Source organism: Nesoenas mayeri (assembly GCF_963082525.1).
Source record: "Nesoenas mayeri genome assembly, chromosome: Z".
Classification (NCBI taxonomy): Eukaryota; Metazoa; Chordata; class Aves; order Columbiformes; family Columbidae; genus Nesoenas; species Nesoenas mayeri.
The window spans coordinates 21,029,092-21,049,652 of NC_137542.1; the positions used below are offsets into that span (position 1 = coordinate 21,029,092).

General features: G+C 35.1%; 1 protein-coding gene across 5 annotated transcripts in view; it reads right to left on the bottom strand.

Annotated features, from left to right (window-relative positions):
• LOC308051541 (lysine-specific demethylase 4C-like) overlaps positions 1–20,561 on the bottom strand; it is a 140,140-nt gene that overhangs the window by 68,636 nt on the left and 50,943 nt on the right. For 3 of the 5 annotated variants that reach the window (XM_080362035.1, XM_080362036.1, XM_080362037.1), the window contains exons 6-8: positions 19,965–20,014; positions 9,954–10,057; positions 4,301–4,438 (exon numbers count right to left, since the gene is read on the bottom strand). In XM_080362035.1, the coding sequence (XP_080218161.1) occupies positions 4,301–4,438; positions 9,954–10,057; positions 19,965–20,014 (292 nt within the window). Of the gene's footprint in view, positions 1–4,300; positions 4,439–9,750; positions 9,850–9,953; positions 10,058–19,095; positions 19,118–19,964; positions 20,015–20,561 lie in introns of those variants that run through there. The other 2 variants (XM_080362038.1, XM_080362039.1) reach the window with 2 other exon arrangements.

Here is a 20,561-nt window from a genome sequence, read left to right on the forward strand (position 1 = left end):
ATCATTATAATGACTAGTAAAATCACCTAGTGTGACTCTGTCCCTGATAGAAGGCAGTAAAACTTGCATACATTTATACAGAGTGAAAGTCACCAAGTGCTGCTGCAAAACAGACACAGCGAGCAACAAGACCAGTATTCGGAAATGTCAGTGCTTTCTCTGAAAGCTTTTGCGAGGATGGGTATCGATTTGGGCAAGAGGTGACATTGTGTTGTATGACACTTCAACATGAGGATTTGGAAAAGAAACAGATGGAATTGTTGGGATTTAACCAGTAACAGGAAGAAAACAGAAGAATCTAAAATAATCACAACCGAATAGAGTTGAGAGACCTCCAGCTGAACCTGCCCACATCACCAATGTCCTGGACATTTCCTGCTCATCTCAACCCAATTCTCTGTTCTGTGAACTACGTTCTCCTACCAAACTAAGGTATGACCATGCAGTCTAGAAGCTCTGCAGGCCTGAGAACTCCAGTTCTGGTAGATGTGAGATGTCTTGTACTGTAAGCCTTGTATGAGGGTAACATTAACTTTCATTAGAAATACCCATTACAACAGACAAAAGTATAAAATCAATAAACATAGATGATCCACAGATTTGGGGTTAAGGGCAGAAGGTCTCCCACTGTGCAGCTAACAGAAATCAGAAAGACAAGATTTTTCTTAGACTAGAGAAGTGTCTTTTATCCAGTTGATTCAGAAATATTTTTATTTTATTATACATAAAAGAATTATGTGTAAATATTTCTATTTAGCAATTCTAATACTTAAACATCACCCCTTGTGCAGCACACAATTCATATAATCAGCACAAATCAAGTAGATACCTATAAAACACACAAGCTAATTGCCACTGGCTCATCTGCTTTACCAACAGTAACAAAATGTACTTCATGAAGCTACACATTTCCAGCCTACTCAAATAAATGCAGCTCCATAAGGAAAATGACAAAATGCACAGAAGTCTGAAGAAATATTCCACTTGCCCTTATTTTGTACCATTTATTTTTTTTCACCAGTATCTCCTATTTCTCTTCCTGTGTATTCTTGCCTGTGGAAAAAGCAAAAATGATACTGTTTCTGCCCTAAAGTTGGGGGACCTTCAGTATAGCTGTTATTGCTCCATTTCTGCCTTTTTTTTAATCTACTTTTTACTGCTATTTAATTCTGTCCAACTTAATTCTATCCAAAAGTGAGAACACAGCTCAAAGCAGCAGCCAAGCCGTAGCAAAGAGCACTCTGGAGGTGCCACCTGATACTACTTTTCACATGTTGCCGCCTGAGTGGAGACTCACACAAGCTCTAGAAAAGCTGGAGAGTACATCCCTATTTCCATGGTTCAACCACTATAGGTAGGCAGGGTACACAGAGTGAAACCAAGATCGCAAGTTTAGCATTTTAAAGACAGAATATGCATCCATAGTCTCTGCTTTACCAAAGTCTCCAATACTAATGGTCTAAATTATTGCTGATTTGCCATTTGCAATCAATTTCACAGAATCTTTAAACATCGTTTCATTTCATGCACTAATGCAGTATCACCACACAGCCTAAACACTTATTACAACAGAAATCTTTGCCCGATTTTATTATTTTTTTTTTTAAATCGATGTAGAATGAATATTGACTGCACTTCCGGATATTTTCTTTTCCTAAGATAGAAAACCAGCTGTAAGCAATTAGAAATTATTCTCTTAAAAAAAAAGTGTTCCTGTAGGAAGACAAATGATCAGTCAGTGTATACTCTACTCTAAGGAAAATACAGCAATGAACTGACCTAGATATTGTGACTGCCTGATGCAGGCAACTTCTGCAGTACAATACAGGGAAACTAGGGAATCCAAAATACTTTTTTCAATTAAAATTCCTGTACTTACCACATACAGAAAAAAAAGATAAGTTAAACACAACACCAGTACTCTGAAGAATGACAAATGGGAATGCACGGTTACGTGGTGGTATTTTTTCTTTTAAATGAAATTACCAGAGCTGCAAATAAAACTCACTAAAATAGTATTCTTTGGCCACATAGACTTCTTGCCTTTTTAATTAATATTTTCAGGAAGTTTTCTGAGGATGTGATAAAACTAATCATAGCTGTCTTCATGTTTTTCTAGAGAAAAACCATAATCAAGAAACAGAGTATCCAGTCTGCAGTAACTCCAAAACTTGTGTTTTCAAAGTGTCATATAATTAAACTTAAGAACAGATAACTAGTTAGAATACTTTCTCTGTTAGACTTGTTTACCCGATTTGTATGGTATGAACAAATATAAGTATTATGAAGAATTATTTCACCACCTATTACTTCTCTTCTTACACATTCCCATTTAAAAATATTTTAAAATCCTACTAATCCTACTATTAGCACTTCCTAGCACTAGTTCTTTTTCATTTTAAAAGAAAAATAAATTTTAGTTTTCGTTCCTGTAAGCAAGTAATACTGACCACTTGCCAATGAAACTGGACTTCACCTTTAAAAACCGGTATCTAAAATTTCTCTATAGATGGAGACTAGACATATAGATGGAGACTAGACAGCTGCCACTTTGAAACTTTTCAGACATTTAAATTCAACTGCAGACAGCACAGAACTCCTCTAATTTCTTAAACTATACATGCGCAATACTGCTCCTTTGCGCAATAACAACATGGCATAGAATTCAGTGTCCTAAGATTAAAGTTTTAGCCATACACTAGAGAATTTTGACTAAATAGACTTGTGTTTAGAGTGTACATGCCATGACTTCCTAGCTAAGAATTCATAATTTCAGAATCACTTTTGAAATTATGTAAAGGAATACAATTTCATTAGCTTTAAAAAATAATTTTGTAACCCTGCTGAATTTAAACTTGACATTAAGTTTACAGTATAATACAATAACTGAGAGGAGGCCTCCTGCTGGAGGCCTAAACCATTAAATAGTTTGTACTGGGGCAGCTGCACACCCAATGGTATGCCATTTTTTTAAAACATAAGAAATATGAAGCGTGTACACTGAAAGGGATGTAGCTGCAGGTATCACTATCTCAGCTTTGCTGTATGCAAAGACAAAAGTCTGCGATTCTTGAAGTTCAGCTGAATGACTTTTAGAGCTGTAGCATATTCATACCTTTTAAAATCCAGGATAATATTAACTGCCACAGTCAATTCATATGTGTCCATGTTCATTTTACTCTCAACTTCGTTTCATTGTACTACCAACAGACACTCCAAACTATCAAATGCATATATATGTTTTTAAACTAACTTTACAGCCAACACCTTATCTGTTTGCTATTAAAAACACAGCTTTCCCATTACACGTAAAGACTAGCCTGAAAGCATTATATGGATCCTCATGTTTTCAATACTTCCACTACTGCTAGTGGAAGCACATGGAAAAAAAATATTTACAAACTTTTTCCCTTTGAAGCATACTCAGTCTCACTAACAATAATAAGCAATAGTGCCTAGAAATTCCACTATTTGAGAACTTTCTCGAGATGGTATTCCAATCTCAAGTGTTTAATCAGAGTTCACAATCACTATGTTATTGTTAAACCTGCATATCTGATTTTGCTCTTTATTTCATGTCATCTTATTAGATAACATACTTAGCAAGTTACTACTGAAAAGGGTTTTTTCAATAACAGACAAGTCAATGCAGAAAATGCCTCTAACTTAAACATTTTCAGCAGCATACTAAGCAAATCTTACATAAGCCATAATTCTGAGAAAAATCACGGAATATTGAAAAATGGTAACAAATTGCACTTTCTTGATTTTGTGTATTTACTCACACGTTGTACATGAAAATAAGGAAAAAATGCACGCCACATAAAAAAACCTGAAATATCTCAGTAAAACACACTTCATGAGAAAGCTGACCTTGTTTCTTTTAACTTTGTTTAAAGTTTAATTATGTATGTTTCTTCTTTCCACGTATCAAAATTCCTAGCTTAAATAAAGTGCTTTCACAAACTTATGCCGCTTAGAAGAGGTTAAAAAGTAGAAATCAGTTGTCTTCATATATATGTGCATATGTATCAGTATATGTAACCTCCGCTTAAAAATATCCATAAACAGAAATAGTTCTGAAGAACAATATATACATTAAGCTGTAAAAAAATCTCACTACTGAGAGGAATCCACAGTGCTGGAGTACCCACTAGGAAAAGAATAACTATAAATAAAACTTCAGTGGCAGTATAAGGTGCTACCTGATCTAATAGTTCTTCCTTTCTCATAGATTCTCACAAAGAAGTAGCAACAGGAAAGAATTCCTTATGCATCAATTTTCTGCAATAAGGCTTACCAGCTTTGCTGCTTTTCCATAATCAATCCATCGGATGGTGGCAAAGTTTGTTGACTCTGCACAGTTAAAACCATGATTAAATCCTGCATGGTATCCATATGGGAAAGTGATCATAAATTCTCCTGCCTCTTGTGTAACCTATAGCATAAAAACAAAACAAAAAACTCAAAGTGAGTCATTTTTTGTAACGACAAAAGCACTTTTGCTCCTGAAGCAATGAAAATTATATTTGCCTTTGCAACTATCTAGAAAGAAAGACTTTTTCTCTCCTTGCATAGAGTTGCTATTTAATGCAAGCAGCAGTAGTATACTTGAGACAATATTGCTTACTATAAAATACATAGCTACATGTACTACTTTACAAATTCAGAAAGTACTTTCAGAAAAGCTAATCTTGGAACAGGAGTTCCCTGGTAATGAAACCTGGAAGTACATGGAGCTAGAAAAGACAGTGCCAAAAAACATATCAGTCTCCCTGAGATGAAGGAGAGACAGGCTGGAGCAAAATATCCACAGCTGTAATCCCTAAATGCTAGTACAAATTAATCTGAAGAATTCTGTCCATTGGGCTGAAGATGCTCCTCTAGAACAGCACCAGAACTTCTCTTGGAAAGACTGGAGAGAGAGCTTACTCTCACTCTTCTCTCCCATACTCACCCATTTCAAAAACCATGGTCTGAAGACCTGTGACTGAGGCCTGATTTGCCTTTCAAGTTACTTACTATTGATGATCAAGCATTAAGTAGAAGAAACTCTAAGATAACGAGCCTTAGCAGCTAGAGAAAACAGTGTTGTTCATCCCAAAGGAACACAGTGGGTACATTTGGATCTCCTCAGGCAATACCTTTAAATCATTTTGGATAGGAAAGGAGGAAGCAGAATTAGCAACAATTGGCCTGCACCGATTCTTCAGCCTTAGAACTACTAACGCCAAGGGGATTCTTGGTTTGGAAATGACATGCAGAATGTCTCAATGTAAAGCCATAAAAACATCACATTGAAACAAATTTTAATCTGCCCCGTCCTTCTCCTCTTTCTCTTTAAGCACAATTTAAGAAAGCAGGAGGAGTCTGGTACCACTGATAACCAGAATTCAAAATACCTAGAGGACAAGGAGCCTCGAAGAAGATTCTCAAAGAGGAGAAGCTTGACCACAGTTAAGCCCTTATATTGCTTTTGAGAATGAGTGAGGGTAGTTCCAAAGGGCCACTCTGCTCTTTTCAAGTACAGTGAAAAGCAACCAAAAGTGTACTGAGGTCAGTGACTCAACAAGGAATTATAGAAGGCAGGTGAACAAAAAATGAGACAAAACAGCACAAAATTTTAGAAGTCACTGCCATAGTAATTATATTTTGTATAGCAGAACAGAAGCCAAATTCCTAGTAGTTATCAAAAAGATATATCAGGTATAAAAGGCTTCTGGAGTAAACTACAAAAAAGTGAGGTAAGGTAAATAAATCATTAGTCAGGATATTCTCTTTCAAGAGAGGAATCTCATCTTCCTGTACTGGGATGGACTGCTCATCTTCTCCTCTGGACATGAAGAAAGGAGAGACACCAGCTCTTTTTATTTACTAATATTCTTTGCACTCAAAGACAGCTTTAATCTCTTAAAATCAGACCACCAAAGACTGTAACAAGGACAATCTCACCAGAGACTAGAAATGGCACACTGTCTTCTGAACTATCTGATAAGATTTAAAAAAATAAACTAGAAGATTCAGAAGTAAAGAATTAAAAAAGATTCCCCATACTCTGTCTGATATAACTTTTGACATGAAACAGACATGAGATGGCAGACCCACTAAAAAGCAAGCGGATCCATTTAAATGAAGCAAATAATACGAGCAATGACTGATAAGATGCACTCAATAAGATGCATTTGCTGATTACAGGAAAACAAGAGACTTCTTAGAGATTAAATAGGCTGTTTTCATTGTGCGACAATGCTTTGCACAAGCAGTACACAAACTGGAAGGACAAATATGACTCCTTTTAGGGAAATACACTTATGATTTCAAATTGCAAAAAGGGAGATAGATTCACATTTAAAAAAAAAATAATCACCAAAATTAACACTCACAACTCCAAACAGATTTCTTATTAACATGTCATGTCTTAAATCTCAGCTTTTTGCTGGCAAAGTTTTCTTACATTCAGTTTCCGCTTTTAGAATCCCCCCTTCTTCTCCCTCAAAATTCTCATCTTACAGTTTTATGAATTCTTTGTATGTTTGGGGTTTTTTTGCTTGATGCCGGAACAAACACACAGGAAGAACACTTCAAGATATATATTTCTGATTTTATTATAGAATGAAGGAAAGAGAGGAAAAAATAAAAATATATTTAACTAACAGAGCTAAAGAATAAAATTGGATCTTACATTTTGCATCTGCATTTTGCAAGGTTAATTTTTGTGGGTTCATATTCAGTTTATACATGCAAATGCTCATGCAGGTGCATATACTATAACTGCTACAGTAGCACTCCAACAATTGCTGTGGGAATGTTTAAGAAAGATTATTCTCAATGCTAACAATTCCAAAATTTATCTCAATACACCCTCCCACTGCTGACAGTTTAGCAGGTGTTCTATTGCAATGAGCAGCAGTTCAGCTGCCACCTGGTAGGCGTAGGCTGACTTATCAGCATTCAGCATATTTCCACTTCTATCACTTTGAGCCATGAATGATCACAGCCTGGTTCTCTCTATTCACTTTCTCACTGAATCCCATTAATTACAATTACTCTTGGGTACAGTCTGCTTCCTCCCAAGACTAGGTGACAAAACCAAACTTAAATATTTAACTATTTCTAGCACCTTTTTTTTTTTTTTAAATTAGAATACAGGAATAATGAAGACACTGAAATAAGAACATCAACTCCCTTACCAATTCAAATGTGTGGTACTGAAAACAAATACACTGGCATTCTGTAATATGCTACTTTAAACATCAACCACTGAAAATTATACTATTCAGAGTAATGTTCTGTAAATCCAAAACTATAAATCTAGTTATAAAACCTTCCAGTTTGGAAGGTTTCATCTGACACTTCATGATAAAGCACAAGGCTATGAAGGGAATCAGTGTTTACCTATATATTACAAGAACTGAACTCAGCAACTACATTTCCATATGATAATATATCATTCAGAAAACAAACTACTTCTTAAATGAGTAATTTATTGAAAAAAGTTTGCTATCTGAGACAGGCAGTATCATTCTAAACGCCTACACTTCTTCAATTTTATACAGAGGTTGATTTAAGCATGAAAAGTGAAGCGATATTCCAAAGGCATACAACAAATCAGTGGCTTCATCCCACCTGAATGTCTGCCTCACTTTGGTTTCTTTGCCCTAACAGTAATGCTGTATTTCTCACAAGGTTCTTCTTTATCAAGTAACCTTCTTTGCACCCACGCAGTTTTACTAGAAGCATTTCATATAATTTACAGTACCAGTTTGTGCCGCTTATTAGTAGTAGTGCTATTGATCACTATTGTTGTTGTAGACCCTAATTATTGAAGTTTAGACATGCATTATTGGTGTGTAAATGCTTGTGTGATTTTTCATTTTGCTGTAAAATACTATTTTCAGGAGAGATCAAGAACCTCTTGAACTGTTGATAAATTTCTTTTGTAAAATATCTTTAAAGACATATTCTCTCTCCAATTATATTTACATCTTCAATAATGCATTAATTTCAGGTGGCAATACCTCACCAACAAAGTATAATATATCATAATATCATCCTATAAATTCTAAGATCATAAGATTTTGTATTGATTCACTTAAATTATTTTGTGTGTTTTAATATTACATTTTCCAATACACTCGGTACTGGTTTTAGCTGGGATAGAATTACATTTCTTCATAGCAGCTTTATGGGGCTATATTTTGGATTTGTACTGCTAACATTGTTGATAACACCGGGATGTTTTAGCTGTTGCTGGGCAGGGCTGACACAGAGTCAAGGCCTTTTCTGCTTCCCACACCACCCCACAGGTGAGTGGGCTGGGGGTGCACAAGAAGTTGGGAGGGGACACGGCTGGGACAGCTGACCCCAACTGACCAAAGGGATATTCCATACCATATGGTGTCATGCTCAGCATAAAAAAACTGGGGGAAGAAGGGGAAAGGGAGAACATTCAGAGTGATGGTGTTTGCCTTCCCAAGTCAATGTTACGCATGACGCAGCCCTGCCCTCCCAGAGATGGCTGAACACCTGCCTGCCCACGGGAAGGAGTGAATTAATTGCATCTTTCGCTTCACTCGCATGTGTGGTTTTTGCTTTACCTATTAAACTGTCTTTACTAAAACCCACAAGTTTTCTCACTTTTACCCTTCTGATTCTCCCCACCTTTGCACAGGGATAAGTGAGCAAGCAGGTGTGTGGTGCTCAGCTGCCTGACAGTTAAAACATGGCAATACTATACATGAAAACATTAACTAGGTTTCATCCTGCTACAACAATATCAACTGGAACAGACAAAGCACCACATTATCCTACGTTCTAGTCCAGGGAACATGATAAGCTACGTTTGTATACACGGGCCCACATGATATCAGTAAACAAACACATATACTAGAACAGAAACCACAATAGTAAACAAGGAGCATGGCAAGGGCAGTCTACAGGACTATACTCTAGCAGGAATAGAGCGAGAAGTATATATTGTCTGGTTCTTCTGAGCACCTTAAAACAGTCTGTGTGGTGGGAAACCAAGAACCACAACCCCTTAACAATCAAAAGGCTTTTAAAAACTGACTATAATAAAAACAGATGTACAGGCACGGGACATTCTGCTGTACATCAAGCTCTACTCTTCTGAGTAGGCTAACAAAGCTCTTGAATTTAGAAATTTAGAAATTGCAAAGCGTTCAGGATATAGTACAAATAAAGAAAAAGCAATGCAGTAGCAATGTTTTTATTAGCTGGCACCTATAGGAAGCTCAAATGGAAAACAAATCGGTAAAAAATCTTGTAGGAAAGAAGAAGAAACTGAATACATCAGATGTTTTTGAAAGCAGCTATGCATTAAATTCACCCATAAAAAAGAAAGCCAATTTTCCTTTCCACTTTCTATTTATGTAATGTTCTTTTCAAGTGTCCAGTCTCCCTCTACCTAGCAGCACAGCACAAAATTATTATTTATTCTTTGCTAATATGTTACAGCTTTAAAAATAAACATATTTTAAATCAAGTAACAGTTCTTTTTATTTTATTCAACCTGAAAGTTTGTAGATCATAGTACTGATAAAGCTACATTTAATTGCATCAGGAAAACAATATACAGACATCCAGAAATGAAACATTTATTTTAAAATATTTGGTTTACAACTTGAACTAATATAGATAGTTAAGAAGTGTTTCAGTCAAAAGAGAAATCACATCCAAAAATAAAAAATATTGCTAGTGTCTTAAAAATCACTAAAGGCTAAAGATTATGATGGCTACAATTGTTTTCTGCTTGAAAATTCCAAGCTAAAGCATGTAAAAGTCCTAATTCTAAAAGCACTTCTTTTCATTTTTTCATAGAGTCAGTGTCTTAAAAAAAATACAAACAATAATTGTCTCACCTTTACCGTCCCTACAGCAATCACACTGATTCAATCTATGAATGTACAGTTTAAAAACAAACACTACTGTACCTTGTCAAAAGGAATTCCATACTTCTTCAATATTGATGGAGAAATCAGAGTCATCTTGTGGCGAAGAAAAGCATCACATCCTTGAGAACTGCTTGGGAAGAACCCTAATAAGGCAAGATAAGTAAACCAGATATATTTTAGGTTAAAAGAGTAGGAATTTTTGTTCTATTTTACAACATACAATACTGTTTAAATTTGTTTTAGGATTTTTTACAGCATCCTTGCAAGATTCTGCAAGATTTGTATCACAATCAAATGCTGGGTTTTTTGTATGTTAACATTAATTCTGCAACCCTTGTACACATGAAAATCAACTGTAGTATATACATTTAAAAGGATTCCACAAGGACTAAGTTTACCTAGCCCTTCCAAACCATCTATACAGAAAACACACACAACTTTCTCTTGAAAAGCTTAGAAAATGTAGCTACTTTCACAGAGATGTCTGGTAAAACTCAAAACAGCTGGGGGCTTTTTGCTTCTTTAAATATTCTCTTGATTTCTATGAACAGAGCCTGCTGTCCATGATTACTTATGTACCATTCCATAAACACTTCAGAGGTCACTAAATAATTATATAAACCAGTTGATGAGGACACAGAGATAAATTAATGAGGGGGAAAGTGAAAAATTAAGGACTAGGTTTCAGTGTTATTAAATTCTGGTGTTTGACCCTCTAATCAGAAGGTGAACAGCAGCTCAGCTACAGTTCAAATAAGCTAGCCAACCTTTCCTTGTCTGAAGTGTAAATATCAAGTTATTTTCCCTTCAACCTAACAGTAAGAAATCACTATATTTCAAGGAAAATGACAGAAGATAAGAAGGAGGGGCAAAGTTTTCAGAACATCACTAGTTTAGTCCGTCCTGACCTCCTTCCAGATTCCATTCTAGAGAACACATAACACTCTCAGAAACTGAAAACACAATTCCTACAAACAGTAAAACAAATGAAAAGGCCTAGTAGTTAATTAAAGCAAGAAGCTCCTGAAAACACCAGATAGAAAAGTGGGAGGAAAACTGAGTGAAAGCCATCTAATCCTCTAGAACTTTCTCTGAAATACTTGCTTTCAATCTCTCTTGCACTTAAGGGCAGGTTTATTACGTGCTCTGAGACAAACACGTCTTTCTTGGAGCCAGTGGAACATCAGAGGTATGCAGTCTCACAGAAGCCGCACAAAGTTACAGCACTAGCATCAGTAGAACTAGGCTGACAAAGGGGAACAATTAACTCACTAATCAGCAAAGATTAGAAAGTCCTTATTATTATAAAAACAATTATTATTATTTATCTTTACAGTCTTTTCAGTGTTTGCATCAGGCCATTAGCAAGAATCACCGTGGGATGTACTATGAGTAACTGCAATCAATACATTTAGCAGTATTGGACAACATGTAAACAGTTTAATAACTAGATAATAACTTTACTGTATCAAGGGCAATAACATTTGAAAGTAATCCCTTTCTTTGAAGTTCAAGTTTATTCGTTTTGCTTTCTGCCATAGAGTATATTTTTCTGTGTTACCAAAACTTCTTAAAATCAATAGTTGACTGTACGATATGTCATTTATCCTCAAGTGATTTCAGAGATTTCACAAAGATCAGCAGTCTATTACTAAAAAGAAAAAAAATAAAAAGGCTATTAAAAAGAGTAATTGTTTGAAAAAATTTATCTTAATTTTCAAAAAACAGAACTGAGGCACAAAAGAGTTCACTACCGCTAACAGTTCCAGAGGATAAAAATCAAGCAAACAAGAAGCTGAAACAAGAAGTGCTGGCTCCTTGTCTTACACTCTTAAGAGCAAGTTCTCACTGCTAGGTGTATGGCTTCATTGCAGCCCTCTCATAAAACATGCAGGAGGAAATTATTAGTCTTTACTGCAGTACAAATTGGCCTGACTCTGCTGTTAAAAAAAAAAAAAAAAAAAGAAGTATACAATAATTACATTGAGTAAAAAGGATTTCCCAAAATTATTTGTATAATAAACTTAGGTAAAATTCATATGGTAAGAAAATCCAAATACTTAGCCATTTTAAAATGATTACTTTTTTTCTGGTAACAATGAAAACATACATAATCCTATTCTGTTATGCAGGAGAACTACCTGAGAAATATGGACAGAACTCAAAGTGAAAAAACAGTATTAAAAAAAGTATATTTTACTAATTATCTTGCATAGGAACTTGATACTGGAGACAATACATTGCCAGCTCTTCATGATGTCTCCTTCATGACTGCAGTAATACTGATTCAAAAAGTATACTTTTGATTCATTTTGTACATTTGTTCATTTTGATTCATTTTATACATTTCTGTATAAAATGACATTTTATGTCTGAAGAACACAAAAGATCTTTGAGAGAGATCCAGATTGATAAATTTTAGTGGACACATAATTAGCACAGGACATTTAACTTGCAAAAGGGCTTTCTATGACCTTTTTACCGCATTTGCACAAGTTGTTCTTCTCATGTAAATGTTAGTTTGTCAGTCACAGAAGCAGTTTCACTCTTGGAACAACAGGCTCACTGCTCAAACATTAAAAAACAAGCACACTGACCTTCAATCAATTAACAATCTAAATATTTGTAATGACTTGAGGAAAAAAAGATGAAATCTCAACAATTTTCCAGAATACACAGCATTCTCTGTAATGTCAGATTTAATTTCTTCTCGCTTATGTCTTATATTTTTGACCATTAATCACCCTACAATTCCAGAACAATTTTAAGCTGATCACATTACAACTGTTATATTCTTAGCACTTTTTTTTCTAGCACATCCCAAGTGCTGGCAGAACAATTTTTTCCTAATGTCTTAGGTATAAGGCTAAGCAGCATTTAAGCAGTAAAAGTGCAGAGCACAGTCATGCTGATCAGTGTTCTAGGAACTTTGTTCAGATGCCCTGAGATCAAATTTACCATTCTTTCTTTTTTCTCCCCACCAACAGGCACATAATTACTTACTCTCTTTTGGAATTGCAAATAATAAGTTGCAAAAAGAAGTACTTGGAAGTAGTACTTTTGTTCATAGACTTGTATCACAAGGTCACACAAGTTTTATCCCACATGTTTGGCTTCACTGATGAAAAGAGTTAAAAGAAACCAGCCCAAAATTTCAACTGTTTTGGCACAATTAATGCCTATAACATGACAATAAAAATCATCATTTGGAATCTACAGCTTATAAATTTCAAGAAATCTTAGTTCTAAACAGTATAACAATAGAAATATACTGGAACGTACTGTGAAAAAAAAGTGATTGAAAGTGACACTTAAGACCGAGGAAATAAATGCTATGAAAAGTAGCAAAAACCTTCGTTTCTGAAGCAAGGAGAGTTTGATTGAAGTGTTTTCCCTGAGAAAAAAGAAATTGTACCAAATTCTGCTACTGCAATATGATTAATTAGCTCAATACCTGACGATAAAAAGCAAATTATAGGCAGATATCCAAAACGTAAATTGCATCACTACAGCTCCAAGAGATCAGAAACACTTGCAACAACCCCAACCAGAAGGCAAGGTCATTGATGAGAAAGCTGCAAACAACACATAAGAACACAACCTGCTCAATTAACAAAAATTTACAGAACATTTGCTGTGGTTCCAGAGCCCGCACAGTGAAATCGAAGCACAGCCCACACATTCAGTACTAGTATAAAATATTTTTTGACTCTGTCAAAGTCTACACTTACACACACTCAGATTTTCCAGTCTCAGTCACCTCATTTTCTCAAAAGAACTCCCCTTCAATAAACAAGGGAAGAAAGGAAGGTGGTATTTCCTCATTACAAGACTGTTTATCAGAAGGTCTTTTGCTCTGCCCAGGTTAAAGGTGAGGTCACACAAGCTTTTCTTTCAGGAAAGAAAATCACTGTGGGAGAATTGCTTAGCAGATGTAAAAAAAATTACCTAAAAGCACACTGGTGTGGGAGAGTAATTTAGAGTTCTGCTCTCACACTGAGATGTGGCAGACTTATTCTGTACTTCTTCTCAATACTTATATTTAGCCATCTGTACCCTGCTTATCTTCTTGGAAATTATTATAGAACACAAAACAACAATTCTAAACAATTACTTCACAGGGGCCGATGAGCAACAATCAAAGATCAGGGTGAATCAGAATGAGGTTGCTCATTGGTTTACATCCATGAGAAAAAGACTGTTCAGCTGAAAATTCTCCAATCCATTATTTAAAAGAAATGCTGACATTCTCAACATCTAGAGCAGAATTATAACAGTCTACAAAGTAAATATGTGATTCAGCATTTGGTGGCCAAATGTTCGGGTGTGAGCACATGAACTACAGGTGGAGTACATCTATCCACCAAACTTCAAGTCTCACATAGGCTTTTTAAAAACCTTATATAGTTAACACAAGCAATAACAGCAAAAAGTATGCAAACACATAGTCTTCAGACTGTGTTAACAATCAAAAATATGCTCTCAGAAGACTGTACATACCTATTCTGAAAGATAACATATACCCAAATAAGATAATCTTACACAAGGTAACCAATGTTATTTGTACTAACAAAATAAAACTACTTCTTGAGTTACCATTTTACCGCCGGGCTGGTGAAGATACAGCCCTTGGCAACGTTATTTTACCTCTAGAGAAAATGACACTTCCATAGAATTTCTGATTTTATGATACATAATTTAGATATGAGGCAAGCCTCTTTATCTTTGGGGGATGCTGGGAGCAGTGGGCACTACGCAGATTCCTGCTGTGTCTGAGGAAGACAGGATTCCACACAGAGGCCATCGCTGCACTGAAAGTTTTCAAAGCATACATGCAATGGTTCAGGGATAAAGATAATTTTAACATCAGTTCAAGTCTACAAATTCTTGAGGGACGCTGAGCACTACTGTCTGGAAGGCTCATTTTTTTTCATCCTGAGAATATCATTCCTGTATAACACACATGGCTCATATCAGATGAGCACATCACATAACAGCTATCCCTCTAGCAAATCGTTGATTAGTTGATTGGCATTTTCAATATATTTGGAATGCTCATCTATGGTACTGTGTCCATACTGTTTTCAATTAAACTGTTCAACTACAATTGTACATGAACAAATCACAACAGTATTCCCGAAAGAGTACCTCTACAAGTAGTTCCATTGACTTGAGCAGCGCAATTGCCTATATATTACCTTGTATGGTCAAGAATATCACAATTTGGCCAATAATAAAGTCCTTATTTAAGCACAAACACGTAAAAACAATATTCTTAGGATAATTTCAAATCAAATTCTGACCAGCCAATGAATGAGGCTAGAATTCCCATCTCTTTTTCTACACTTCCATACTCTTCATCTGAAATTTTTTAGTAGAGATGCTGTATTTCTAGTTAGAAAATAGTTGAAAACATAAAATATTAAAATATTAAAACTTACATTAGAAAGAAACCACCCTAAACCGCAAATATCTTTCATGTAATTTAACTTTAAAATAATCCAAGTTAATGTAATTAAGCTCAAAGGTATGGTATTTCTTATACATATCTAGATCTTCACTTAAAATACTTGAAGCAGACAAAATAATAATCATAATTCACTTATCAGTACTCTTGGAATACAGGCGAAGGTGAAAGGAGGACTGAGTTTTCTAGTCATTTTATTTTCAGATTTTACTTTAGTAAGTACAAATACAAATTTAATATAATTTATTTAAACTGATTTGCAGTGATCTGAACTAATCTGATTCAACTTTTTGTATTGCAAATACAAAAAATTAGGAGGATAAGATTGTATGCCAACAGTCCCCCGAAAGAAGCATGGCAATTTGTATGCTATACAAAGCACAGAGTACCAAAGCCACACAAGAAGCAAGTGCTGTGAAATATGAGTGTTGTTATGTCCAAATGAATACATTACAGCCCTAAGTTTATTATCTCTTAGATGAGGCTTTCCTAACTTTATGCATATAACTATCAACTGAGACAAAGTTCAATTCTTCAGCTGCTCAAGTTTCCAGATTCAAGACCCTTAGAAGTTATACAAGATCTACATCAAGTTTCATTTTAACAACTATTTATACTTGTTTTCATACATAACAGTTGATGGCTTCTGCATGAAGTGAATTAATTAATACTATATACCATACAAAAATCTTTGTAACAACCCTATGCATTAAACTCTACTTTAGTTTCTTCTTTAAAATAGTTGAACATCACATATAGATGTCATCTCCCCTTTAAAACAGTTTCTGCAACTAAATGATCTATTAAAAGATCCTGAAAATCCTTCAAACTGTCATTTCTGATTTGCCACTCTGCTTCTATTTCCTTCATTTTCCAACTCATTTTATGAAATAAAAAATGCTTAAGAATACCATGGTATTACAGATTAACGTAAGAGGTATAAAAAATGCAGTTAACAGCTCACTTGAGATTTTTATTACATTTATGTCTACATAAAATTGAAAAAACCCCACATAAATGAGAAAGCAGCTGAAGGGCAAAATCAAACTGTTGCCTTTATCAGATGCAAGTCTAATGTCATGCAGACAAAATATTTGTAGGTGCCACAGTCAATCAAGATTTCAATGGAAAGCAAAAATGAAAGTATTCATGCACAAAAGCCTGTGTGGTAATTGTGATGTGCAGATAAGATAATGGAAAATATTCTAGCCTTCCTTTAGTTTTATATATCAACTATTGCCTCGACTTAGACAACCTGTCATATTTAATGCATTATTTTATTATTTTAATTATTCAGGAGCATTTGATTAATTTGGTGGGCATCTGGTCAACAGAGCTAACCTTCTTGAATAAAATACCTTTTTTTTTCTTCAGATGTTGCACTCATACAAAAATATAATTAAAAATATTTTAATACACATTTAATTAAGTGTGAAGATCTCATTTACACTATGTTTCACTAATGTTTATAAAAGTGAACTGCAACCATGCGGCTTACTTTACATTTTCATCTTAAGATACCTTACTGTATAACTCAGACTGTATTTTAGCAGGCAGCAGTTGCAAAGTATAAGATGACAGACATCTTAACCTCCACAGTACATAAATAATCATAAAAGGTAGTTTCCCAAAAAATTATTTTAAAGAAAGTGAATGTGTAAGTAAAGTAAGTAAATTGAGCATGAAGTCCACCATCTTCACTGTTAAGAACTACAGCATCATCTTCTGACTTCCAACCTAAGCTATCAGCTGGACCAAAGATATGAAAACAACATACTCACAGAAAAACATTGCAGGAGACATTAAAGTCAAACAGTGAAAATTTATGAAATGTCAGAGATGGTTGTCTGTGAAACTAACTCACTTATCTTACATTACTGTTCCAATAAAAATCTCTGTATGAATATGCAGTTTCCATACAGAAATCCAGTTTCATTCACAGAATACAATGGAATAAACAACTACGTGCAATTTTATGTTCACTGTTCAGTACCTGATTCTAGGTTTTATTTGGTATTTGCTGTTCAAAACACAGTTCTGAAATACAAATAATTAAGTTTTGATCATACATGATTCATCAAGGAAGGTAGTTTTCCATTCGCCACACAGATCTTTATAACTTGTATGAGCATATAACTAATAGCAGTAGTAGACAACTTCCATGAAGATGTTTACATATCAAGACTCAATAACATGCCTGGGCAACTTTTTAAATTATAGTGATCTGTAAGGATATACTTAAGATATACTGTATGTATTAATTAGGCTTTGTTACTGACTTTAACTGCTTCAATATGTGATATAATAGGAACCCAAGGAACTGGGTTCAGCTGTAGAAAAGTACATACACATGTGCCAGTGCAGCTCAAGCCAGAGCCCTTTCTATTCCATCTTCTTCCAGCAGTTCTGGATCTAAGAACTGAAGTCGTAAGACCCATGTAGCCTACCGTCCAATTACAACTCTGGCATTCAGGCATTAAGACAGTGTTCCACCAGGATAACCTATTGGCTTCTGACAAACAGTGAGTTTGGAGATTTCCACTTCTCCCCATGTTTTATGTCTCATTCCTCTTACTGTATTAGGCCACCACTATCAGCAATAAGAGGCCTGAGCACCTCCAGGCTACAGTTTTCTAACATAATACTTTCTTCAACTATTTAAGTTGACATGAAGTGACTTCAAAAGCTCCCAGGTAGCAAAGCGTGTATCTCCAAGGGTTCCCTACTTTCTGAATTGGTATAGGTTACTTCAATATCTAGGGAAATCAGGGTATGTCAAAAAAAAATGTGAAGGCTTTCTTTAGCCTGCAGCAAACAGTGACATGACAAAATCCCACTTAATTTTTAGAAATGAGTGAAATGACCGTTGCTGAAGCTGCCGTTCTCTTGCCTCATTCTCAAAAAAAAAAAAAAAAAAAAAGTTTGGCTAAACACTTATTACAGGACCTTTAAACCTGAATAGTTTTAAAATGCAGCACAGTTATAATCAATCTGAAATCTAGCATAAAAGCCAGAACAGCCATATCACATCAAATGAAAAAGTCTGTCTACGTGAAGACTGTGTTCCCAGCAAATGTCAAAAGTGGATGTGCAGAGAAGTGTTTAAATACAGCACAAAATCTTTGCTTCCCTTGAGTAACGTATTACTGACAAGTTGCTGTTCCAAGACTTCCAAAGCCAGATGAAGTTTCTATGCTCCTCTAACAGATTTCTTTGCCAGTGTCATCCAGTCTCCCCATGAATCCAAGAAAATTTCTGAATCCACCACAGATGGTGAGGAGTTCATGCTGTGAAAGGAATCATCTCCATCCATTTGTTCTGAACCTGCTAAGACTCTTCATTCAGAGTCTCTAGCTGTAGTGGAAGACTCAGAGAACAATCCCTCTTTAGTCATCTTTCCCATGCCGGTCATCACAGGTCTTTATCGTACCTTCTTTCCTTTATTTGACACTTCTTCAGATTGAAAAGTTAGAGATTACTTTCACAGTTCAGTGATACACGCCATCTGATTGTTCTCAGCAACAGTTTAAAAATAGCTCAGAAAAACAGTCATGCACATAAAATTGATATGAAAAGTACAAAAATTTCCAGAATTTGATCCTGATACACAATATCTGATTATCAACTTTCAATGGCATTCTTTATATAATATGGTTAACAGCAAGCTATAAAACATCAGCTGCCAGGCCAAGAAACATGCCTGATTATTGCCATGTTCAGAATCTGCACTCTTAATCTAGGAACAAAAAGAGAGGTAGAGTGCTATTGAATATAAAACAAACTACTGTGTGAGAATTTTCCTATAGACTAGTGATTTTTATCCCTTAGATGTCAACCTTACAACAATATTTGCTGAAAAAATTCTTCCCAGAAGGGGTTGTCAGTCATTGCAACAGGCTGCCCAAGGAAGTGGGCATCCCTGGAGGTGTTTAAACACCATCCCTTGAGGTGTTTAAAAGGTGTTTAGAGGAGTTTTTTAGGGTTTAGTGTTAGAGTCAGGTTATGGTTGGACTCAGTGATCCTGAGGGTCTCTTCCAACCAAGATGATTCTATGATTCTCAACAGGTGTTCCTTGCACCTCTGGAGGACGGCAAATGTCAGGACATGCTCTGGCTGGTCAGCAGGCTGCTATGAAATAAGATTTTGTGTTGGAACATTTTGTCTGCTTACCCTGTCCCAGAGGTAATAACCAGGTCTCTGAAACTTCTGGAGACTCAGTTCTTTTCAATATTTCTTTGTATCAAATTTGGCTAAGCAGTTAAGATTCAAAAGTTACTGATAAAAACAAAGACACTAGCAATGAAAATCTAATGAACAAAACCAATAAAATACTAAGGCTCATTTTCATAAGCTTCACCAAGCTAAAAACCCCATTACAAAATAAAGTCCTAAAAAGAAAAGTTTTTTTAAGAATTCCTCAGAGTACTAAAAAGTATTCCTTGTTTGCAATCATACCACAGACAGATAAAAGTCACACAGCATTAAGTAATAAAACACAGTAGGTAAGTCAAGGACAATGTTTTCCAGTTTGCTGGAGGTTTGTCCTTCAAACATCTTACATATGGAAATACTGAAAACATTACCTTGAGCTAGTCTTTCAAGCCGCTTCCCATGCTCCGGAGGAATGGCATACCTAAAATTCACATAAAGAAAAGGATGAAATGCTTAAAGACATAGTAACAGCACAAGCCATGATTCATGTGTGATGAATATCTAAAAATATAGAAGCCAAAAAGATGAAAGACTGAAAAAAATATACAGGAAAAATATACCCATTTCGGAGGAAATAATACGGACGGGGGTTTTTTGAGAGAACATTTTAGCTTATTTCTGGTGTAAATATTATAACACGTAATTCAAAAATGTTACATTCACTATTAAAAAGCATGCATACTGACAATATTTGATCACAATTACACCACTCCAATTAAAAAATATACAGACACTTTCATTTTCCAAATGAAATAAAAACACATAAAATAAGTAGTCTAACTTACACAGGTTTCACTTCCTTTATTTTTACTGTGCTTCACAAGAGTTCAACAGAAAAAATATAAGCATTAAAAAAACCTGTTTTTCTTCTAGCCAAGGCAATAAATAATTTAAGATTTCCTGTGCTATCTGCAACAAGCCAGTTAACAATGTAGAAGAGCTGGAATTAACCTCATGTTATTTTTAAT